The sequence below is a fragment of the Delphinus delphis genome, chromosome 12, assembly GCF_949987515.2.
Source record: "Delphinus delphis chromosome 12, mDelDel1.2, whole genome shotgun sequence".
In the NCBI taxonomy this organism is placed as follows: Eukaryota; Metazoa; Chordata; class Mammalia; order Artiodactyla; family Delphinidae; genus Delphinus; species Delphinus delphis.
The window spans coordinates 81,784,302-81,809,157 of record NC_082694.2 but is presented as its reverse complement, the minus strand read 5'-3'; the positions used below and the strand labels follow the sequence as shown (position 1 = coordinate 81,809,157).

The 24,856-nt window shown below is 52.1% G+C and overlaps 1 protein-coding gene and 1 pseudogene across 1 annotated transcript; both read right to left on the bottom strand.

The window, feature by feature from the left end:
- Nucleotides 1-794: 794 nt before the first annotated feature.
- On the bottom strand, nucleotides 795-10,347 carry NTSR2 (neurotensin receptor 2). Its single transcript, XM_060027636.1, is given in 5 exon segments — nucleotides 795-2,015; nucleotides 2,017-2,191; nucleotides 3,170-3,260; nucleotides 4,855-5,104; nucleotides 9,716-10,347. Coding segments are annotated over 5 exon segments (1,284 nt in total). The 5' UTR covers nucleotides 10,340-10,347; the 3' UTR covers nucleotides 795-1,871.
- LOC132435342 (cyclin-dependent kinase 8 pseudogene) lies at nucleotides 8,362-9,516 on the bottom strand (annotated as a pseudogene).
- Nucleotides 10,348-24,856: the final 14,509 nt, after the last annotated feature.

Sequence of the window (24,856 nt, the reverse complement as noted above, 5' to 3'; positions counted from 1 at the left end):
GTGCCCCTAACGGAGCTGCACCAGAGTTTGTATCTTGCGCTGCTTCTTGCTCTTTCCTACTTCACGGTGCTCTGTGAGCTTTCGCTAGAATGAAGGGGGTGCCCTCCCCCGCCTTCACTAAGGAGCTCCAGAGATGGACCTTTAAGATCAGCCCACAGGGATCCTCAGCCAATGCGGCGGAGCCCAGGCACACGGGGCAGAGAGGGGGCACCCACCCTCCACGTGTCGGTCTGGAGTCCGTCCTGTTCCATCCCCCGGGCGATCTCGTGCCCGACCCTCGGAGCCACCTGACAAGAGGTTCCCAAGACCAGCCCCGTGTGGCTCCTTCTTTCCAGGTGGCCCTTCCTCTCCCTGGCAAGGAGGGTGGTGGGCTCTGTGTAGGCTGTCTCTAAAGTGTGTTGTCATCGCCTCTGGCCTTTTCTCAAGGGCTTTGGGGCTGGGGGCTGGAACGGTCACCTCCCACTCATGCAGTGGCCACTGCACAGCACCCCAGGCCGTGTGCCCTTCCTCCTGGCACCTTTCCTGTCTTCCTTTGCCTGTTCTAGCTTCTCACCTCCAACAGGGTACTCGTCCAGGCACGTGCGCGTGTCGTGTGTGGCGTGATGTGTGCGTGAATGTGTGTGCACGTGATGTGTGTGTGATGTGTCTGTGTGACTGCTTGCCCGTGATGTGTCTGCACAGGTGCTGGTTCCAGGACTGGGGACCAGGGTGAGTGATGGACGGAGTTCAGGGAAACATCAACACAGTTAATCAGAAAGAACCTTTTTCTTTTTAAATTTTATTTATTTGTTTATCTTTGGTTGCGTTGGGTCTTTGTTGCTGCGCGTGGGCTTTCTCTAGTTGTGGCGAGCGGGGGCTACTCTTGGTCGCGGTGCGCGGGCTTCTCATTGCGGTGGCTTCTGTTGTTGCGGAGCACAGGCTCTAGGCGCTTGGGCTTCAGTAGTTGTGGCGCACGGGCTTAGCTGCTCCGTGGCATGTGGGATCTTCCCGGACCAGGGCTCAACCCGTGTCCCCTGCATTGGCAGGTGGATTCTTAACCACTGCGCTACCGGGGAAGCCCCAGAAACCTTTTCTTCGTCCGTCTGCTCTGCGCTTCACTTTTCTCTTCCTGCCCCTTTGCAGATCTGTGGCTTCAACGGCGACAGACAGGAAAGCCACCCTTTCTCTCTGGGCTCAGGCCTCACAAGCCTTCAGGAGCAAGGCTGGCTGCGTCAAGCAGGACTTGGCCCTGTGCAGGCAGCAGAGGGGCTGAGGCCTGCGGGGAAATGGAGGGAGCCTGCTCTGACAAAAAGAATGGAAATGCAGCCTTTCCGAACACTGCTGGCCAGAGCACATCTGTGGGGCTGTTCTCCAGAGCAGGCAGCCCTGCCGTCATTCCACAGCTGCACCGGCCGCCTCACGTCAGGCAGACACGCAGGTCTGAGGCCAGAGAGGGCAGCTGGTGACTCCAGGCTCTCTAGAGCCCACAGAACGCTCCTGCTGGGGTAGACGGCTGCTCCCTTACTTGGAGCGACTGGACGATTTTACTGCAGCTCATGTGATCTAACAAGGCAGTCAGCTCTGGGCACTGTTGGTTTGTCATTTGCAGAAATTCAGGAGAGCAGAGAAACAGCAATAACAATAATAATAATAATAGTAATAACAATAGCAACAAAAATAATGCCAGCGAAAGTATATTCTTTATTATGCACCAGGCACTGTGCTAAGCGTTTCATCTTCAGACCACAGGAAAGATGGGTATTATTCATCTCCATCGTACAGACGAGGAGACTGAGGCTAAGAGGTGTAAGTGACTCGCCTGCAGGTACACAGCTGGGGAGTGGCAGAGCTGGGGGTTCCTGTAGGTCCGCCTGACTGCATGGCTTGAGTTATTAGTGATGAAATTGCTCATCTGACTGCTGGATGGCTGTGCAGTCAGTGTTACTCTTCTCATTCTTCGATTTCATCCAGGCCAGGATTCCTGGGGGAGCCCCAGGGCCGGATGCTGTATCCACTAGGACGGGGCTCCGGGGCCCCTGGGGGGAATGGCTCCGTGGGGTGGTGCTCTCGACACAGGGAGCTGAGGGCTTCTAGGAAGAGTTTTCTGAAGGAGGAGGACACAGCATTGTACAGCACAGGGGTCACCGCCGAGCTGACGTAGAAAAGCGTGTTTGTCACCATGTAGAAGTAGTGATAGAAATCGTAGAGCTTGCTGGAGAAGAAACCGGAAGGCAGGTTAGAGGGCCTGCCACCTGCCCGTGGCATCCTCCCCTTGCTGCTGGGAGTGTCTCCCCTTCCACACGGCTGGGTGAGGAAGGCCTGCTTCCTGCTGTCGGGAAGCTCAGTGTAAATTCAAGAGACGTTCCGTCACACCAGCTGCCTTTGGCTGACCTGCACCACCCAGCCTTTGAGTCCCTGTGCCTGGTTGCCCGGCCCGGTCACCTGCACAGTGAAGGGCGCACCTGCTGGTGGACGGGGGCCACTGGCCAGCCCGCTGAGACATGGGGAGCCTCGTGGTGCTGGGCGTGGTCAAGGAGATGTGGCTTCGCTAAGAGGAGAAAGTCCTTCTGAGAAGCTGCGCCCCTTGTCGCTGTGGGAAGGGCTGTGTGTGTGCATGTGTGTGCACTTGGGGGTCGGAGGGGGGCGCTAGCAGCTCTCCAGAAGGAGCCATCTGTTGACACAGCTATCTCCTTGGAGGCCACGTGGGATCTCTCTCCTCTCAGATGTTTGACTTTCCCTTATGATCGAGGCATAGTGATTTCCAAAAGGAAGATAAGGGATTCTCTGCTTTGCTTTTCTCCAATTGTGTCATAAAAAGGGTGTGCATGGTCTGGTCTCTAAGGGGCCTCTGTTAACTCATGGAATCACAGCTCTGAGGCTTCTTCCCTCTCTCCTTGTAAGAACATGGCCTTTTCTCCGCTCCCTGCCTGTAGGCCACTCTCCATCCTGAAGTCAGGATGCCCTGACTACCACTCACATGGCCTGACCAGTTCAGAGAGGCTTCTGGATAATGCTCTGTTCCCCACCCTGAGCTGGGAGCTTTTGGGATAACAGACTGGGCAGGACCAGATAGAATGGAGGCCAGAGTTCTGGGAAACCCAGCAACTGGGGGTCCCTCCGGAGAGCAGAGGCAGCCCTGGCCCCGCCCGGCGGCCCCTCCCTGTGTGCTGGGGCTCCTCCCCTCACTCACTCGGTCCACCCGTTGTCAGGGACGTAGCAGTACATGAGCCTGCGGGCGTGGTGCGGCATCCAGCAGACGACATACACAGCCACGATGGCTCCTGCAGGACCGGGGAGAGACAGACAGACAGGAAACACGTAACAGTTACACCATCTCTGGGGAAGAAGCTGCCCAAGGTGACAAGAGCATTTCCCTTGAACTTGCTCCTGGAGTCTAGGGGTTGGAAGGGGACTTTGAGGTTATCTGACACACCCTTACCTGGATCTGTTCCCAAACCTGGTGTTACCCTGTCCTCTGAGTGAATGTCCACTTTAATCCTGACCTGTCCACTGACATGCTTCTAGAAACTGCTACAATATCTATAAGCTCCTGGTCACTACAAAATACTCCCAACTCAGGGCTAGATATTCCCACTTTGTCTGACTGCAGAGACAACAGAACTCAAATGTCCTTCTGCCTTGTAAGGCCTCTCCCTCTTCTGTCCCTTTTTCTGATTGATTGATGGTACCACCATCCGTGTGGCACTCACATCGTAAGCCACAGAGTCTTCTTTTTCCATTACCCCCGAGATCCAATCTATTACAAAGCATCCCCCTCTCCATTCCTTCCTCACTTCCACTGTGCCCACCCTAGGGGCCCATATCTTCCCTTCACCAGATTATGACGGCAGTCTCGTAAGTGGCTCCATTGTCCCTAACCTTCTACCTCTTCCCTTCCTTTCTTCTACTCCTGCCCTGGGTGGCAAACCCATTCTCTAATCCACTGTGGCCCCTGCACCAGCAGCGTCCACCTCAGCTGGGAGCTTGTGAGAAATATAAAATCTCAGGCACATCCCAGGCCGGCTGAATCAGAATCTCTGGGTTGGGGGCCAGTGGTCCGCGTCTTACAACTGTCCACATCATTCTTGTGCACACAGAAGTTGGAGAAGCAAACTTCTCAAACTTGGAGAGCCTGTCCTCTAAGACTGCTGAGCACATATATCTCAAGAGCAGCTCTGGACACCAGCTCTTGCCATGACGGCCCGTTGTCTATGGAAGGAAATCCAGGCCTTTCATGGGCTGCTTTTGTTACTTGTCACATCACGTTGCACTTGGCTCCTATATTTTGGTCCTGCCCACAAGACCGTGGCACTGATGACAGAGGAGACCCTCTCCCTTTCTCCATCCTCCCAGACCGTCGTGAGTTCCTGGATCACAGCAGGTGCTTGGAAAGACCTCCGTTTTCCTGTGCCTTTAAAGTTGCCCTTACAAAGCCAGGTTTGCCCAGATACGTAGAAAAGCAAACACACTGATCGATGTCACATAGGAACGGTAGAGAGTTAGTGGAGAGCTGGATTTGGAGACCCAGCTGGTCTGAGTCCACTGTTCCTGGTCTGTGGATTCTTAACTACCTTTGCTCCTTGCGTCCGTCTGTACAGCCAGACTCCCTGAGAAGCAGCCAGACACCTGCTTGTCTTTGGGCACCACTCCCTGGATCAGACTGGGGGGTTCACGTGCACAGTTCCCATTCTTTCCTTTAATTCTACTGCTGCACCTTACAGAAGCCTATTGGTGATTATATAACTCCCCGGGGCAAAGAGAAAAATGAGGGCTGGAGGGAGGCAGCAACTTGCTCAAGGTCACGTGGCCAGGTATTGGCGGAGGCAGGCCTGGATCCGGCCCTTCCCCTCTGGGCGGTGTTACCGGGCACTTAACTGAGAACTTGGATACTGCGCTGGAGGCCACGGATCCGGCGGGAGTCCTTGTGTCTCACCAGGGCGGCCTGGCCTCCCAGGGCCAGTGTCCTCCTCTCCTCGCTCATTAGCTTCAGGTGGCTGGGGGCGGAGCTGCCTGTGGCAGAAGGGGATGGCCCCTGGGAGCAGAGGGCCTCCAGGTGGCTCACGGTGACCCCGCTGAGGAAAGCAGTTAGTGCCAAGGGGAGCACAAAGGACGCCAGCACATTCACCTGGAAAAGGTAATTCCAGAGGTTACGGAGGTACCACCAAGGCTCAGCGATACTCTGGTCATCAGGCCGGGCCCAAGGGCCCAGGAATCTGTAGCAGCAGGAGTGGGGGCTGGCAGGCGCATGGTGACAGCAGGCTTACAAGAGTAAGTCGAGCAAATCCTCAGAAAGTAAGGAGAGAGCAATGAAAATGGAAGAGAAAAGATAAGAAAATTTGGGACGTTTAGGATGCTCACCATCTAAATAACAGCTGTTCCAGAAAGAAAAAGAATAGAGAAAACAGAGGGGAGGAAATTATAACAACATCGAAACACACGACCAAAACCACGTTTACGGAAGATTTCCCAAAATGGAGGAATATGAGCTTCTAGACTGAAAAGCCTTTGACTACTCAGAACAATGAATGAAAATAAGTCCATGTCAGGGCGTGTTCTTAGGAATTTTAGCGCCTGGAGATACAGTCTTGAAAGCTTCCGAAGGGATAAAATGGCACATACAAAGGATGGGGTACCAGAGCAACAGTGGAAGAAGCTAGAAAATAAGAGTGATGCGTCACAATCTGTGAGGAAAACGATTTCCATCTTATAACTTTCTGCCCAGCCATATTATGAGAAACGCAAGGATAAAATGAAACATTTTCAGACATGGAAATTCTTAAAAATTTGTTTACCTTCTACGAACTTTCTCTCAGGTCGCAGGAGGTTACAAGAGCATATGTTCCATCAAAATAAGGTTCTGAACAAATACAGAGGGAGACCTGGGATCCCCAAATCAGTGTCCCACAGAGGAGCAGAGAGATGGGGTGGCATTGGCAAGGTGCCAGCTGTGCGCCCAGTGAGGCTGGAGCAGAGGAAAGGGCTCTAGGGATGATTGAAGAAGACAAGATGAAGCTGGTAGATCACCTCATGGGTCTGAACATATTGAAATGGTATTTATACTTCTGGTAGAGAAGGAAAAATGAGTTAGAAATAGATGGGAAACTAAACAAATGAGAGGGAAAAAAAGGCTGTTCATTATTAACTGCAAGGAAAACAAATACTGGAGATAATATTGTAATATTGGAAAGGACAAAAACCAAAAATATACAACCTGGCTCATCAGTGAAGATTTTACATAGTCACAATAAAATAAATATTGACCATGAATCTAACCAAATACCATGACATAATTATACTGAAAGGATGGTGAGAGGAAGTGTGTGTGAACATGGGGTGTGGGGGGCAGGGATGGGAGTGTAAAAGAATGACGTATTCATCTTCTACAGGTAGAAGTCAGTGGATAAATTTAAGGCTGATGGATAAAGCAGGCGTATTCTTTGGAAAATGTAGGCAAAATGTAGCGGGAGTTACGTAAGAGTGGATGGTGGTTGCCTCCAGATGAGAGACTAGAAATCAGAGCATGGAGGAGCAGAAAGGGGGCAGCTGTTTTCCATTATAAGTCTTGTGTTATTATTTGATGTTTTTTGATTTATGAAAAACAAGTTTATATACCTTGTGTTTTAAATGTTTAATGTTTCAAATTCAAAATACGTGTGTTATAGGGTTTTCTCCTCCTCAGTTCTTTCCCTCTGCAAACATCGGGGAAAAAATGAGAGATTTTAATAGCACTTTAAAATCAGTGCAGAAAAAATGGGGACTTCCCTGGCAGTCCAGTGGTTAGGACTCTGCACTTCCACCGCAGGGGGCATGGGTTCCATCCCGATCGGGGAACGAAGATCCCGCAAGCGTGCGGCCAGAACAACAACAAAAAGCATCACAGAACGTCTCAGTTGGGCGCTGGACCTTTTTAAGGAGTTATCATTCAGGCTTTTTTCACCTTAATGCATGCTTACAAGTCAGCAACACCTAGAGAAAAATAAAACACTGTACATGACAATCATTTTAAGTTTGTTGTGGAACCAAATGGGTTTTTATTGACAATATACTTACTATCAAACTGTAACTTTAGTACCAATCAAGACAGAAATTGAAGGTAAAACATATATTCATAAGTTAGTGATTAATCTTTGGCACCTTTGAGATCTTTCTAGAAGAACTATCAAGGCATACCTGGAGATATTGTGGGTTTGGTTCCAGACCACTGCAATAAAGTGAATATTGCAATAAATTCAAGTCACACGAATTTTTTTGTTTCCTAGTGCATATAAAAGTTATGTTTACCCTACACTGTAGTCTATTAAGTATGGAATAGCATTATGTCTAAAAAAAAATGTACATACATTAATGTAAAAACACTCTATTGCTAAAATTTGCTAACCATCACCTGAGCCTTCAGTGTGTCATAAACTTTATTGCTGTCATAATCTTTATTTGAAATATTGCGAGAATTACCAAAATATGACACAGACATGAAATGAGCAAACGCTACTGGAAAAATGGTGCTGATAGACTTGCTTAACTCAGGGTTGCCACAAACCTTCAATTTGTAAAAAACACAGTAAAGCCAAGAGCAATAAAACAAGGTATGCCCTTGCAGCTTTTTCTACTTTCAAAAACTCTGAGCAGTTTCCTTGGTCAAAAAGCATTGACTCATGTGGGTAATGAATCAACTCACTGATAAGACACTAAAAAGAAAGATGGGCTAAAATAATTTGAGTCTGGTTGTTTTGTTGTGTTAACACAGGCTGTACATCTCAAGTGAAACATTTTTGACATGCACCATTTGTCAAACAACACTGGTTCACTGAAAGAATTCACTACATATAATGTCAAAAGCTTGGCCCGCGAACACTTCATGGCTTTCATTGCATTGGTTGGTCCGTACCAGTAAAGCAAACGTTGCAAGTAGCATATCTGCAGCACAAACATTGCTTGACACTTTATTTTTTTATTTTTTTTTTTTGCGGTACGCGGCCTCTCACTGTTGTGGCCTCTCCCGTTGCGGAGCACAGGCTCCGGACGCGCAGGCTCAGCGGCCATGGCTCACGGGCCCAGCTGCTCCGCGGCATGTGGGATCTTCCCGGAGCAGGGCACGAACCCGTGTCCCCTGCATCGGCAGGCGGACTCTCAACCACTGCGCCACCAGGGAAGCCCCTGCTTGACACTTTTTTCTCTCTCAGGCCTAACTCCAGTATAAGTACAGCCTGGAAGCCACTACCCCAGTCTGTGAAGCGTGGTAGAACTTGACAACCAGGTCTTTTGAGCCTGGGGTTGTTAGTCCATTGCCGGGGGACCACACGAGTGTGCAGCGGGAACCAGGCAGTCAGGCCTTGGGCAGAAGCAGCAGTGCACTGACTGTTCTGCTGACTGATTCCCTGCAGCTCACAATCTGGGACGCTGGGAGGTAGATGAGTGTCCCGTGCTGCCCTGTGGCCGGGATGTTCTTGGGCCAGGGCTGGGGCAGGCAGCAAGCATGTGGGCAGACCGCTGAGGTCTGAGGTCACAATTAGTCCACCTGATGCGGTGCTAGGAGGAGCCACTCCCGCTGTTGTCAGTGGCCTCCCTTATTCTGACTGCTGTCTTGATTCCCTGCAGGACCAGTTCCATTAGTACGGTTACTGTTGGTGGGTTTTGGTGTTTGTTGTTTTGGTCTCCTTTATCATCAGGTCCAGACTGGGGTAAGGAATTTGACAACTTGCAAAAATGTCTGATATAGGAAGTGGATTTTTTAAAAATTAGGGATCCTGCCTAGCCGGCTTTGAGTAATTCTCCTTATAGGGACCACAGTAAGCCACTTTGAAAGCAAGTGGAATGTTTTCTTATCGGGTTTAACTTCACATTTTTCCATATTCTCAGTAAGGCTGCAGTGGATATGTGTATTTCTTTTGAAACGCTTCATTAATGTTGAATGTTCAGGCCTCTTTTTATATCTGCACAACGTCCCAGTAAACTAGTTGTTCTTTCATGTTCTTGTCTTGGGGCTAAAGATGACTAGTTTTGGTGATAATACAAAAGCAGAAGCCTAGGGGGGGTCATGAAATCTATATTTTTACCTGCTCTCAGGGTAATTCTTACACCCCGTCACATTTGCTCACCACTCCTGCAAGAGTGGGAAGGCTCAGAGTTAATTTGGAATTCAAATCTGGACTTCTCTTTCTTTATTATTTTTTTTTATTGAGGTATAGTTGATTTACAATACTGTGTTAGTTTGAGGTATACAGCAAAGTGATTCAGTTATACATACATACATATTTTTATTATTTTCCATATAGGTTATTACAAGATGTTGATTATTGTTCCCTGTGCTATACAGCAAATCCTTGTTGCTTACCTATTTTATATAGAGTAGTTTTTATCTGTTAATTGCATACTCCTAATTTATCCCTCTCCCCTCCCTTTCCCCTTTGGTAACCATAAATTTGTTTTCTATGTCTGAGAGTCTGTTTCTGTTTTGCATATATATTCATTTGTATTATGTTTTAGATTCCACATATACGCGATATCATATAATATGTGTCTTTCTCTGACTTACTTCATTTAGTATGATAATCTCTAGGTGCATCGTTGTTGCTGCAAATGGCAACATTTCATTCTTGTTTGGACTTCTCTTAGTGTTTCACTTTAGCCAAGTCTCTCCACAAGTCCTTTGTAAAATGGGGGCAATGAGACCCAAGTTTCCGACTGGTCTCCAGTATGAGAGATGAAAACAGGCTGTAGGGTCGCCCCTCCCGCTTACCTGGATGAAGACCTGCAGCGTGGTACGGCTCACCAGCACGGTGCACACGCGCGAGGCGGGCTCCGGCTGCCCGCCGGCCGTCTCCAGCTCGTGCTTCTGCCCCATGACGATTGCCATGGGCAGAGCCAGGCCGAGCGAGGTGACCCAGACGAGGGACAGCAGGCGGCGGGTCCTGCGCGGTGTCAACAGGCTTCGGGCGCGCAGGGGCTGGCAGACGGCCAGGCAGCGCTCGGCGCTCAGGCTGGCCACGCTGAGCACCGTGGCGGAGGCGCACAGCTCGCGCACGAAATAGTAGGCGCGGCAGCCCAGGTCGCCGAAGACCCAGGGGTAGTGGAACCACACAAAGTTGTAGAGCTCCATGGGCACGCCGACCAGCAGCAGCAGCAGGGCGGAGAGCGCCAGGCTGAGCACGTGGCAGCGCAGGCGGCCGGGGGGCCCGGCCCGCGCCTTCAGCACCACGTGCGCGGACAGCGCATTGCCCGCAGTGCCCAGCGCGAAGATGAGCGAGTAGAGCGCGGTGAAGAGCACCTTGGCCCAGAGGCGCGTGTCCACGCCCAGCCGGGCGTCCAGGCCCAGCGCGGGGCCGGGGCTGGGTCCCGGGGGCCGCGGGCTGCTGGTCTCCATCCCGCTCCCGCGGCTGCACTCCCTCCCTCTCCCTGCCCGGAGACTGGGCGAGCTGCCCCGTCAGCCGGCGCCTCCTCCTCTCTGGGAACCTCCAGAACAGGAGGACACGCCCCGCGAAGGGTGCCCCCGAGCCAGCTCAGGACCGCGAGGGGAGGCCCGCTAGCCGCGCTCACCTTTCTCAGTTCAGCTCCACGCAGGAAACACGTGTTTGGTGGACGGTGGGCTCCTTTTGGGACCTGAGAGATATGCTTTGGGCCAGACGCCTGCACGTACTAGCTGTGTGACCTTGGGCAAGTTATTTTTTAACCCTCTCTCAACGCATTTAAAAAATATTATTGCAGAATCTCTGTGAAGATGAAGTGGGTGAATCTGTGTGAAACTCTGCACTGCAGCATAAGTAGGCATCCCACACGCACTGCGTGCCCCTGTGCTGTGCTACTGTCTGTGTGTATAGTCCCAAGGACAACTGATCAAGAATTTGCCCGCAGTTCAGCATTTTGCAGCTGTCATCCTTCTTGCTAAAGCACACTTTCATCTTCTGTTAAAGGCTGTTTCAGTGCCGCACTAATAACCTCAAGGACTCCTTTGTCACTGTCAGATGCCTCCTCGTGATATCACGTTTCCCCAGTCCTTCAAGAATGTCATTCTCATGGAGCAGTGTCAGCAAGGGAAAAGAAATATGTTTCGCATGTTTCAAAACCTTCCATTGGTCTCTTTCCTAAGCCCTTCTAGAACACCAGAATTTTACAACTGGAAGGCCCTTGTGGAGGGTTTCTTATCCCCCCCTTAGCTCCCTGGGCATTTAGGGCCAGAACCAGGTCTCCTGATTTTTTGTCTTAAGCAAAGTTGTTATGGCCCAGTGATACTTAATTCTTCCATTTGGATATATAACCTTACAGTCACTGCGGGGGCTAGGGCTTCAATATATATATAGAGAGAGAGATAGATAGATAGTTTGAAATTTTTTAATATTTATTTATTTGGTTGCATGGGGTCTTAGTTGTGGCAGGCGGACTCCTTAGTTGCAGCTCACCAGCTCCTTAATTGCAGCATGCGGCTCCTTAGTTGCGGCATGAGAACTCTTAGTTGTGGCATGCATGTGCGATCTAGTTTCCTGAACAGGGATCGAACCCAGGCCCCCTGCATTGGGAGCACGAGTCTTATCCACTGTGCCACCAGGGCAGTCCCAACATGTATGTTTTGAGTGGACACAATTCAGTCCATCACAAGGATTCCATACATATGAGTTTTAGACAAATTTTCTTTAAAGCAAATAACCAATATTAATAAATTTTTAACTTTTTATGGGTTTCACATAGCTCAATCAGGCCTGTAGGACCTGGAGAAGGGCAAGTTCCTGCTTCCCTTTGGACGAATTCTCCAAGGACTTAGTCTCCCAAGGTCTAGACTGGAAGAGTGGAAAGACCCCCGGGGTGGAGTCGGAAGAGGTGGGTCCACGTCTCATCTCTGCTGTTCACTGGTTGTGTGTCTTGGACAAGCCTCCTGTCTCTCTTAGCCTAGTTTACTCTCTGAAAAGGAGGAATGAAAAATACTATGATCTGTTTTTCTTATCTCTTTGGGTTAGAGCACAGAGCAGATAGGAATCTTCAGGGCTGGAGTTCCCAGGCTGTCACTTCAAGGAGTTAAATTCTTAACTCTTTTGAGGTAAAGAAGCTCCAAGAAAAAGGGGGCAGCCTCTGGCTTTTCATTTGTGGTGCTATTGGGGGTGAGTCCGTTTTCCAGGACACACCATCAAAGACATGAAGAGGTATTGTTACCTTTTAAGGATAGTTCTAGGCAAGCATCCTGTGTCACGGAGAAAGAGGAGAATTTCCTTCGTATCTTCTGTGGTTGGGCCTCTCCAGCCAGGTCAGAGGAGGATGGTGAAATGCAGTTAACGAGTGAGTAGGAAGATTCAGCACCAGTGACGCACCCAGTGGGTTCCCCTTACAGATGTGTGCAGAGGGATTGCAATTTCTCTCTTCACCCAGGGGGACAGAGGAGAATGGCTGATGTGCCTTCTGGTTGTAGATCTCATGCATGGTCCCGCTAACCTGAAACTCTTCCTAGAGAGTGTATCTGTGTATAGATGCTCGGAGACTAGCGCTTGCTTCTTCAATACCCACGAGAACTTACTTTTGCCTCTGAATACAAACATCACTTGTGTCAAGATTGGTTTCAGCCTGTATTGGAAGAATCTGATCCTTGATATCCCCCACTGTCTATGTTAGAATCAAAATCTTGGGGCTTCCCTGGTGGCGCAGTGGTTAAGAATCTGCCTGCCAGGGCGGGTGACACAGGTTCGAGCCCTGGTCCGGGAAGATCCCACATGCTGCGGAGCAACGAAGCCCGTGTGTCACAACTACTGAGCCTGTGCTCTAGAGTCTGCGAGCCACAACTACTGAGCCCACGAGCCACAACTTCTGAGACCGTGAGCTACAACTACTGAAGCCCGTGCGCCTAGAGCCCATGCTCCGCAACAAGAGAAGCCACCGCAATGAGAAGCCCATGCACCGCAACAAAGAGCAGCCCCCGCTCGCCACAACTAGAGAAAGCCCACGCGCAGCAATGAAGACCCAACGCAGCCAAAAATAAATAAATAAAAAATAAAAATAAATAAAAGAAAGATGCCTGCTGACTTAAAAAGAAAAAAGAATCAAAATCTTGGCTTTCCTGTTTAGCCACAGACCAGGCTAAATTCCTCCCTCTCTAATTGTGCAGCAACTAATTCAGAACCACTCAGTGCTGGAGGGCGCTGCCAGGGGTGGGCAGTTATGGAAGGGCAGCAGTTCTGAGTCCAGGGATGCCAGAGGTGGAGTGTTGCTCTGCTTTGGGCTGTCCGGGCAGTAGTGCCAAGTATTGACAAGGCTTCCTGGCCAGGCAAGGGGGTCTCTGAGGCCAGGAGTCGGGGTTTTCTGCTTGCTTTGTTTGCTCAGGTTCCTGACTTTCTTGCCTGTTGCTTGTAGGATCCCATCCCGGGGGCTTCTGCTGTGGATTGAACTGTGTCCCCCGCTCCCCAACTGTTGAAACCTTAGTGACTGTATGTGGAGTGAGGAAGTAATTAGGGTTAAACGAGGTCATAAGGGTGATTAGTGTCCATATAAGAGGAGACATCAGAGAGCTGCCTCCCTCCCCCTCTCTCTGTCTCTTTCTGTCTTTCTGCCACATGAGGACACAGTGAGGAGGAGATGTTCTGCAAGCCAGGAAGAGAGCTCCCGCCAGGAGCCAAATCTGTTTGGCACCTGAGTCTTGGACTTGCAGCCTCCAGTACTGTGAGAAAATACATTTCTGCTGTTTAAGCCACCCAGCCTATGGTATGCTGTTCCGTAGCTGGAGCAGACTAAGACAATTTCCGATCCCTAATCAGCTTTCGGTCCTGATGCCGACAAATGACCCGGAGAGATTATTTGCTACTTGAACCTTGAAAAAAAGACAGTTAATTCCCTGTTTCCCTCACTCCAGGAGTGAGTTATGGTGGGGTTTTCTGACTCAGAGGAACGGAGTTTACTTTCATGAGAACAAGAGAGTCATTGTGTGTGTGTGTTTGTGTGTGTGATGAGAGAGAGCGACACAGAGAGACAGAGAGATACAGAGAGACAGAGAGAGGGAGGCAGAAGATGTAACATATCCTGTGTAGTGTGACATATCCACAGATTCGGACCTGGACACTTTGGAGGCCGATATCCTGCCTCATACGCCTCAGGTCACTGATTCCCCTCCTGAGGGGCCTGGCCTCAGCCCCTCCCCTGGCTGGCCTACGTCCTGCCACCGCCCCCTGCCAGTCTTCTTCACCCCTCCCCATATCCTTGTAAACAGCTCCCTTGTCAGGCCGCGACCCAGCTCCAGTCTCCCATCTGTTCTCAGCTACAAACTTGACCAATCTAGTGTATGTGCACGATAGAAGACTGTTATCCAAAACATACACAGAATTCTTAACGCTCAGTTAGATGAAAAATGCGCCAAAGACCTCAACAGACACCTCACCAAAGAAGATATACAGATGGCAAATAAACGTAAGAAGTTGCTCCACATCATGTGTCGTCAGGGAAATGCAAGTGAAAACAAACATGAACCACCATCAGACACCTACTAGAAAGGCCAAAATCTGGGACACTGACAACACCAAATGCTGGAGAGGACGTGGAGCAACAGGAACGCTCATTCGTTGCTGGTGGGAAATGCACAATGGTGCAGCCACTTTGGAAGACAGTTTGGTGGTTTCTTACAAAACTAAACATACTCCTACCATACAAGCCAGCAACTGTGCTCCCTGGCATTTATCCAAAGGAGCTGAAAATTTGTGTCCACACAAAAGCCCTCACAGAGAGGTTTGTAGAAGCTTTATTTATAGTTGCAAAACTTAGAAGCAACCAAGATGACCTTCAGTAGGTGAGTGGATAAACTATGGTACATCCAGACACTGGAATATTATGCAGCACTAAAAAATGAGCTCTCAAGTCATGAAAAGACATGAAGGGAGGGAGAGGTGACAGGCTGAGGACAGAGGACATTCATGGCAGTGAAACTCCTCTGTATGATTCCAGTGGTGGTTACACGTCATTAGACATTTGTCAAAACCATAGAATGTGAAATACCAGGAGTGAACCTTGATGTAACTTATGGACTTTGAGTGATAATGATCTGTCAGTACAGGTTCACTGATTGTAAAAAATGTACCCCCCTGGTGTGGGATTTTGATAGTGGGGAGGGTTGTACATGTGTGGGAACAGGGACTCTATGGAAACTGTATTTTCAGCTCAATTTTGCTGTGAACCTTAACCACTCTAAAAAATTGTTTATTAATTTTAAAAAAGCAGATGTGACCTTTTCACATGCTGTGTCACCCTCTACTGTGTGAGGTACTATTGGAGCTAAAGATGAGTAAGGCCTGGACCCTGTGCCTACAGTGGTTGACATAATGAGACATAAACTCACAGGTAACTCACCTGCCCCACCACACGCTAAGTGTCGGATAAGGGGAGTGGATGGTGAGGATTCTGAGCTCCACCTCTTCCTGGCCAGGGGAGCCCCTCTGAGTCTGTTTCATCTGGGAAATGACAACACCTAACCTTGGGACTTCGAGATGATATGTGTGAGAAAAGCACTTGGCTCATGGAAGATGATCAGAAATGTCAATCCCAACCTCGCATCCTTTTTCTCGAAGGTCAAAGCATGGAAACATCCTTATGGAGCAGAGAGATCAGGGGAGGCTCCATGGAGGAAGAATTCAGTTTGACCTGGGCCTAGAAAGTGGACACTTTTGGAAAGGCGTTCCAGGAAGGGGTCATAGCATGAGCTAAGGTTTAGAAATGGGAACATCCAAGGTGCTCTTGTGGGGCCTCGCAGGAGACTCCCAGACCCTGGGCCTGGCCGTCTGGGAGAAAGGAGTGCCCTGTGCATTCTTGCAGCCAAGAGCATGCAGGGGCAGTGTTTCAGGGGAAATGCCGCATGGGCCTGGCCGTGGTCCCTTGGGGCAGCGAGGGGGTCCTCAGAAGCTCCAGTGGAGGACAAGTTGGAGGGTGTGGCCAACAGAAGTACAAAATAAAACAGAGCCTCCACTGCTTTGCCTGTAAAATGGAGCTATGAATACCCACCTCAAAGTTACCGTGAGGATTAATAGTTGTTACGTCTTTTTTTTTTTTTTTAATTTATTTACTTTTGGCTGTGTTGGCTCTTCGTTTCTGTGCGAGGGCTTTTTCTAGTTGCGGCGAGCGGGGGCCACTCTTCATCGCGGTGCGCGGGCCTCTCACTGTCGCGGCCTCTCTTGTTGCGGAGCACAGGCTCCAGACGCGCAGGCTCAGTAGTTGTGGCTCACGGGCCCAGCCGCTCCATGGCATGTGAGATTCTCCCGGACCAGGGCTCGAACCCGCGCCCCCTGCATTGGCAGGCGGACTCCCAACCACTGCGCCACCAGGGAAGCCCAGTTGTTACATCTTTTTGAGGGTCTGATACACTCCAGGCATTGTGTCAAGGGCTCTCCGAGCCTGGCCTCAGTATCCCCACAACAGCCCTATGATGGAGAGACTATTTTTATCCCTGTGTTTCCCAGATAAGGAAACAAAGGTTATTAAAGGCCTGAGTCAGAACAGCTTCCAGGGGCCGAGTCAGCCCCAGGGCCCAGGTCTGCGTGACTCAGGTGACGAGGCTCAGTCATCACATGGAGCTTCCGGGAGCCAAGTCAACACTCACGTCCCCATCTCTAGGCACGCCAGTCAAGCCAGTGCTGGCTGTCAGCGGCCTGACGAGGCAGCAGGACACGCATCAGCCTGACCTCCCTGCCAGCCGGGTTGAGAAACCCGCCTGGGCCCAGAGCCCCGAGGACCACGCCTCCCCCGCTTGTTCCTCCCGCGGCTCCACGTGATAGCGCCTCAGGATGGATGCAGGGACACCGGTGTGCTGTGTGCAGGGTGACTGCTCCTGTGTGGCTCTGTGCATCTAGGCTAAATGGTCACCGTGACCAGGTATAATTACAGTCCTATCCCTCATCGGTCATGAGGTTCTCAAAATATCCCGACAGGATGAATTAAAACTAGTAAGAGGGGTGGGGACCCAGCTCAGTACAGATGTCTTAGAGTGTTATCGTCTCCCTTCCACTGAGGACATGTGGGAGCCATTCCAGGGGTGGGCTGGTGGGGGTCTCCCTACTTTTTCTGCTCTTCCCCAGTGGGAGGAAGGCCAGCGGAACAGTGTGACCGGGACCGCGGTGACCTGGGAATGCGGAAGCCGGGGGCTGAGGACCTCCCTGCTCCTTACTAGGTGCAGTGCCAGGGCAGCCACCGGCCCCAGCCTACAAAGGGAGGTCATTATACCCATCGTGTTAGATAGGACACACCAGGCACCTTTCATGTGTTCGCCCACGCCGCTCTCAGCACAGCTCCGGATGGATTCCTTGTCAGGATCCCCTCCGGAGGGAAGGAGGAAGAAGAGTGAAGCGAGTGGAATGGGAGAAGGCCTGGCTGGGGTGGAGGGGAAGGACCAGAAAAGGTGCTTCTCGGCCCACGGAGCAGAGTTGGGAGACTGCAGGAGGTGGTTGGTCTTAGTGTCACAGGCTGTAGGGACAGCAGCTCTGGGGGACACGTGGGGCGAGGGGACCCTCTGTGCTAAGAGTCAGGGAAGTTGTCTCCCTCAGTCCCTGTCAAACTGGATCGGAGCCTCTGCACGCATGCATGCTTGCAGCGTGCCCTGGACCCCCTCCCCTCCCCTCCCCTCCCCCTCCCCTCCCCTCCCCTCCCGCTCCCCTTCCCTCCCCTCCCACTCCCCTCCCCTCTCTCCCTCCCCTCGCCTCCCCTCCCCCCACCCAGAAACACCTTCCCTCCTGCCCTGCGCTCCTCTGAGCCCAGCCCCATCAGCACAAACCCATGACTCTGGCAGGATGAGAACCACATTTCAAGCACCACGTGTGGGATCAGGCTGACCCTGCTTTGTCACTTCCCGCTTTGTGACACAAGACCAGCTCTTCAGGCTCCTTATTTTGCTTGCATAACCTTAGATGCAAAATACATACCAGAAAGCAGCTTCCTGGTGTGTGCGGGGCATTCAAATCCAGCGAATGGTCGCGATGCTGCCGCTGAGCATGATGGAGGTGACTGGGGCCCACTGGGGAAGGGAGGCCACCGACCCCAGCCTTCCTGACTCCCCGAGGGGTGCCCGGGCACGGAGAGAACGGATTCCCCATAGCTTTTGTGGGACGCACAGGGAAGAAAGTGAATAGAAAGTGAAGAAATGATCTGCACAGCTTTTTTTGCAAGGTTCCCAGCATGTGAGGTGGTCCCTCCCTTAAATCCCCTCCTCCCCTCAAATTCCCTCTGGAGGCAGCACTCGTGGGTTTGAATCCCAGTTCTGTCCTCTGTTGTTGTGACCTTGGGGAAGTTAGTCAATCTCTGAGTCTCACTCCTGATTCCTCAGAGCTGGTGAGGAGAGAATGGCCAGTCGCCGGCCAGCAGGGGTCACGCCCCCTCACCGGGTGTCCTTCTCAAAAAGTCTAGAGAAACTGGCATGTGTGGGAAACGTCTGCATCCTTCAGGGAGCGGGAGGTGTCCCGGTGTTGTTTTCTTAGCCAGTCCCAGGTGGGAGAGGATTTGCAATTCAGCACCCTGCTCTTTCCCTGAGCCTTGTGACTTGGCGAGGCTCCTGGGTGTAAAGAGAAGCCGCCTGCTCTGGGCTCAGTGTCGCCAGCCCAGCCTTCCAGCTCCTGAAATTAGCCGCTGCAGACACTGCTCTCCGGGCACTGGGTGAGGAGGTGGCTGGCATCCCTCGGGCCCGGCCATGGAGGAACAGGACCGCGCCTGCCGCTCCACCTGGGAGCCCTCACAGGGCAAGAGCCCCCCGGACTCACCTTGGTCATGGGTAAGGGCCAGGGCGTGGCCACTTGCAAACCACACCCCCTCCTCCCCGAGCTGAGGAGCGCTGATGGGACCTGCGGGTCTCATTGGGGATTTGTGCATTCCTACTTCTTCAAATGAGTGACAGGACCAGCTGCTGCCCACGGGCCCCTGCTATGGAGGCTGCATTTATAGAAGAGGGTTTAGAACTTATTCAAGAAGTGAAGGCTTTTTTCTTTGCCTTGGATGGAGAGAAATAGTGATTGCTTTGAGCCTCAAGATGGGGCGTAATTTGAGGGCTCCTGCTCGCCAGGCACAGTGCTGGGACCTCTTGTTGTCGTCTGTGTCTGCATGCAGGAGAGGAGGGAGGCCCTGAGTGTTGAAGTTACTGGACCGACACAGTCATTTAAGCATAGTTGTCTCAGAGAGTGTGATGTGTGTGCTGTGAGTGCCCCTGGACTCCAAGGCCGGTGGCTGCACCGTCCTGCCTTTTCTGGATCCCATCCTAGATGCCAAGGCTTTGTTCAAAGGTAGTTATTTTCATTTAAAGCCCCAAAGCAAGAGCAGAGGGTGCTCAGATAACCCCAAGTGGAAGTGGGGACCGAGGACGGAGCCTGGGCTAGAGTCAGGCCTTGTCCTTTCTTCTGGGTGTTCAGATAACCCCAAGTGGAAGTGGGGACCGAGGACAGAGCCTGGGCTAGAGTCAGGCCTTGTCCTTTCTTCCGAAGGCTGGAGGTTTGGCTGCAGTGAAGCCAGGGTGTTAATCTCCCACCCCGAACGGCATCTAGGACACCTGTGATGTTCCTCAGCTGCAGAGGCTGGGCCGGCACTGGAGGATTCCACACGTCCTGCAGGCAGAGAGAGCCTGGGGCCTTCTGCTCCCTACGGAGAAGAGGGTGAGGGTGTGGCGTGCGCGGGGCAGACAGAGCCTCCCGGCTGCCGGTTCCCCAAAGCGCCTGTCGCTTGCACTTCAGGCACGTTCCCCCCGCAGCGCGGCTCCTCTCCCTGCGGGGGCGAGGGGCCTTGCTGTTGGTGCTCGGGTCAAAATGCCGGGGGCCGGGGCCGGGGGCCCGAGAGAGAAAGAGTGTCTGGATTCTGCTCTCACCATTTGCCGCCTGGCCCTTTGGGCCGGTGTTTCCTGGGTGGACAGATGCTTGCAGAGGAGACTGGTCAACAAGCCTCCCTCTGCAGGCTGAGGACAGGAATGGGGCCTCCCCCAGCAGCACTGTGCAGATCAGGGGCACCCACGCTCGGGCTAAAGGGACGGTTTTGTGGTTAGTTGGGGATTAAGATGCTGTGTCTCATTTCCATTCCTGGAATATTTCTCTTGGACAGAGCAGCCCCGTGCTGCCTGAGAAGCGCCCCTACTTCTCCCGCGAGGGGAGCGCTCCCAGAAACCTCTCCCAGGCCCACTCTGGGACCGAGTCTCCCTGGCCCTGGGATGCAAGTTTTATTATCGTGGGTATCTCTCTTGTGCAGCCCAGGCCGACACTGTCATTCCCATTTGACAGCCGAGCACACTGAGGCTTTGAAGTTGGGACTTGCCCGCCGCAGCTTGGGGGCCAGCGGAGGACGGAGACAGGACGGCAGGCCCGCCTGTCTGTCATCCCTGGTACCCAAGGCCGCTGTGATCCGAGGAAGCTCTGACGATATCTACTTTCTGCTTGTGTCTTTGGATTATCAGTTATTTTTCCTGGTTATAAAAGTATGTTTATTACAGAAGATTTAGAATCTACAGCAAAGTGTAAATAAGGTAGTAAAATGCCAGTCATCTCACCCCTCGGGAGGTAGTCTGGGAACTTTGTAAACAGAGGTCGCGCTTCATTTCCCTGAAGGCTCATTGTAGTTGAGCCGCAGAAAGGATTTCAAAGCCTCTGGTCCCTTTTTATTTCAACCCTTACACCGCCCTGTGTGCTTGGTTCTAAAATCCTCAAAGGCCCCTTGGCTGTCCCACTGTGGCCTGGACCCCCGCTGCGTGGCGCCTGTGACTGTCCTGCCTGGGAGAGGCAGGCATCCGTGGCAGGAGCGGGGGAAGGGTGGGTGGGTTGCTGGACCCGCTGGCTCCTGCGGGGTGTCCACCCCTGGGCGCGGGGTCTCAATGTGCCCGGGAACTTGGGCTTGGCTCGGGCCGATGCCCATGTCTGGGAGATTCTGACCTGCTGTGCTGAAGGGTGTCTGCAGGGCGGGGATCCTGGGAGCCTAACTGGGCTCCAGTGAGAGAGCTGGCCTCCTTCCACTGCTGGGGGCTGGGTCCAGCCCTGGGAGGACAAAGGAGGGCCAGGTCCAGAGCTGGGCTTCAGCAAAGCAGAACTGGAACACAAAGCAAGAAATGAAGGCAGATGCCCAGATGGACAGACTGCCATGCAGGAACGCTTAGGAGGAGGCTGCAAGAGAGCTGGCCAAGCAGGATGGGAGAGGTGGGAGCCACAGCTGCTGTGGCCAGGAGCCCAGGCTGGGCTGGCTGCTTGCGGGAAGGGGAAAAGTGGCTCGGCCACCGTGGGGCACCTTCATTCCTGGGGCTGGGAAAGGGCAGCTGGCAGCTGAGCCCTCGGAGGCACCTGTGAAGTTGGCACCAGCTACCTGAACATTGGCCACGACCCTTCCCAGACACTGTGGGCGTGATCTCCAGGCCCTGAGCGTGGGCAGAGCCCCAGGGGGCACAGAGATGGGTGAGACCTAGTCTCTACCCGCAAGAGGTCCAGGCGGAATTTGAGTGGGTGGGTCTGCACCGAGCCAGCTGCCAAGTTCATGGGGACACAGATCAGGAGGAATTCCTACTGGCAGGGCTGGAGAAGGCGTCTCTGAGAAGCTGACATTGGAACCAGGCCTCGGTGAAGGGTAGGATTTCAATAAAAAGAGCACACGGTGGGTGGAGTCTTCTGAGCCATGGGTTCAGCCTGAGTGAAGGCTGGGCTTTGCGAGCACAGGGCGTTCCCCTAAAGCTAAGTCTGAAGGTTTTGTTCCTCAGGCCATTTGGGATTTTATTTCTCCTTAGCTGGGGCGTGCATGGTGACGTTCATCTTGGTCAGGCACCCAGCCTGTGAAAGAAGGCACACAGTCACAGGCCAAATATGCGGGACCCAGCGTGAATCTGGGGGTGGGGGAGGCGGGAGCCATGGGGCGCGAGCGCTAGTTTTGCCACTTACAAGTTTTGATTAACTGGAGCCTTAGTCTTCTCATCTGTAAAATGGGGCTTACGATACCTAATAATATAATAATCACAGGTATTGGGTAAGTGGTAGCTATTATTCATAATAGCACCTAAACCCGAAGAAACGATAGCTTGTTACAGGTTGGACTGTGAATATCACAGTGAAGAGAAATCAAATCCTTCACACTTGGCCCGTGGGTCTTAGCACTGTCAGGAGGAAATGCACAAATCCAGACCCCTGTGTCCACTGATGCAGAGAATTCTGAGGGAGTCTTTGTCCAGACATTTTGGCTCAGCATTCAAGGCCTCTCAAAAGCTGGCCTCACCTTCCTGCTCTTGGCTCTGTTTCTCCTACCGTGACCTTGTGCTGCACAGCGAGTGCCTTTCGTCAGAGGCGCTGAGCCAGTCGTGTTAGCTGGGTCTCCAGGGAGGTGGCCGTCAGGACCCCAGACCCATTCTGCCACCTCCAGCCCCTGAGACTTGGGCAGGGGCTGGAATTTGGGCCTCAACTGCTCAGAGCACATGTTTGCTACCTAAATTCCTTTGGGAAAGCTGACCGGAAACCTAGACAGAAGCCAGATGATACCCTCCTGGACTCCTTTCTTCAGGGACCTCGGGGGCCTGCACCCCTGACTGTGGTGAGGGCATGGAAAGGCAGACTCAGGGAAAAGGTCCACCTCTCCCTAGACCCGCAGCCGACTTGAAACACCTGTTTGCCCACCTGGTCCAGGGAGGCTCCCAAGAGGCTACTGTCTGGGATCAGCCTGGAACCGCCAGCCCCCTGGGTGTGTGTGCATGGGGAGGCGGAGACAGAAAAACTAGGAAGCCGTCCCCACGCACCCTCGCTCTCCGGGAAGTAGAGCTTTGGCTTCTTTGCTCCTTCTCTCGGTGTCCTGGGCCCACCCGATCCCCCTTCAAGTGAAGTCACAGGGGAGGACTGGAGCGCCTCCTGGAGGCAGTACTCTGCCACTACACACAGGAGAACCAGCACGGCCTCCTAACGCAACCATGAGGCAGATGGAACTTTAAGTAGGGTCAGAAACTTAGGATGAACACGGAAACTCAATGCAGCAAAATCAGTGATTACTGGGTCCAATTTGAATTCCTCACCATTGCGTTTGTTTGTGATTTAACTCCTTGCGTCAAACTGCTTTATTTATTTGGCCGTGCCGTGTGGTTTGCAGGATTTTGCTCCCCTGCCAGGGATTGAACCCAGCCCCTCGGGCAGTGAAAGTGCGGAGTCCTAACCACTGGACCACCAGGGAATTCCCAGCAGCAAACTGTTGTTGGAATACATTCTGCATCTTGCCCAGAGAGAGATGCGGTTCCTTCCTTCTCAACTGATCCCAGACCTACTCATCCTTTAAGGCCCGGCTCCCATGCCACCATCTCTGTAACATTTCAGTTAGTGTTTAAGGTTGAGGGCCCCCTCCCTCGTGTCAAGTAACGCGTCAATTTTCTCGGCTTCATGTTCTGGATGTTTCTGATGGAAAGAGATTTTGTTTCCCTTTATGGAATTGGAGCGCAGGGGACCCTGCCTTTAAACTCGGACTCCAGCTGGCACCCCTCCCCCACCGCCTGTTCTGTTCTCATAGTATTTACAGCCTCTTCTCTCCCGTTGAGCGGTGAGCTCCAAGCGAAGTGAGGGTGTCTCCATCTTGGCATCGCCACCCCTCCTAACACGGCTGCCTCTGCCTGGGTCAGTCGGATTTACACCTATTGTCCTGATGTAATTACTTGTAGCCTTTGGCTCTGGAATGGGCTCATCTCTCTACCTGGCCCACACCTGTCACTCCACACCTGTGCCTGGCTTTGGGGCCATCCGCTCACCCGCAGCTTGTTCCCAAAGGTCTTTTCTCACTGCCACTTAGGGGTCCTAGTCATCTCCCCCACCCCTCCGGTCAGGGCTAGAGCGGGTGGAGGGCTTTGTGCGGTAGCGCTGTGTTTCATGCAAAGATTAGGATGTAGCGTTAGTGCAAGGGACAGATATTGTGTGGGGTCCAGTTCCCTGCCGATGCTGACCCCTGCAGACACCACGCCTTGCCATGTTAGCAGAAAAACTAAGGGAATAGATTAAATAGCTTCTCTGCTGGGGCTCAACGCCCAGCTCTCCGCCTTGCTAGCTGGTGACTGACCTTTCGTAGACGCCTTTCCTTGTGTGCAAAAAGGATTTTGTGAGAACTCAATGAGTTAAAAGCCATAAAGCACTTAGTATGCACGTAACGAGTGCTGGTTCTTATTAAATCCAGCACAGGCCCTGTTTCCCGCAGCCTTAAAGCAGATTTCCATTCCCTCTCTTAAGCCTTGCATGATTGGCCTTTTTGTCACCAGGTGACCTCTCTCCTGGAACGCTATACTCACGTGATGTGCGATGTTCGCCCCCTAAGATCCTCCTGGGAAGTGAGACAGTGAGGAAAGAGCAGATCTGCATCTTCTATCCCATTCCTCTCTGGAAAACAGCAAGAGAAATTGTCATGCACGGTTGAACATATTATTTTTTGTTCTCCCCCTCTCTATTTTGCCAAAGTATAATTAATTGAATGCATTTACATTAAAAGTATGAACATGATGAGGGCTCCTCTCTTTGCCAACACTGAGTTTTGTTGTACATGTATACGTGCTATTGAGAAGCAAAATGCCGAGGTGCCCTAGAGCTGTGGACCCAGCTTTCCAAATGACTAGTTATCTGACCTTGGACAAGGTCATGTCTCTGAGAGGCTCAGTTTCTCTGCCTGGTGCTGGGAGGCTCAGATGAGTTATGTGAGTTGAAGCACTTCGCAAACTGTAGGGCTCCCTAGAGATGCAGTTGAACTCGTGGGTATCCGCTCTGCCTGCTCTAGACCCTGCGGGGCTGCAGAAGAAGGGCACGTGCTCTCGAACTGAAACGATAGCCAGCCAGATTATGTGGCAGAAAGCTGGCGAGTTATGCTTTGAACGGTGAGGTCTGGAGCCTGAGGACGGTCAGGTTCAGAGATGGAAACCCTTGTAGTGAGGCCGCTTGGGAAGTTGGCTTTTTGTGGCAGGTGGGCCTGGAGCTGAACCTGA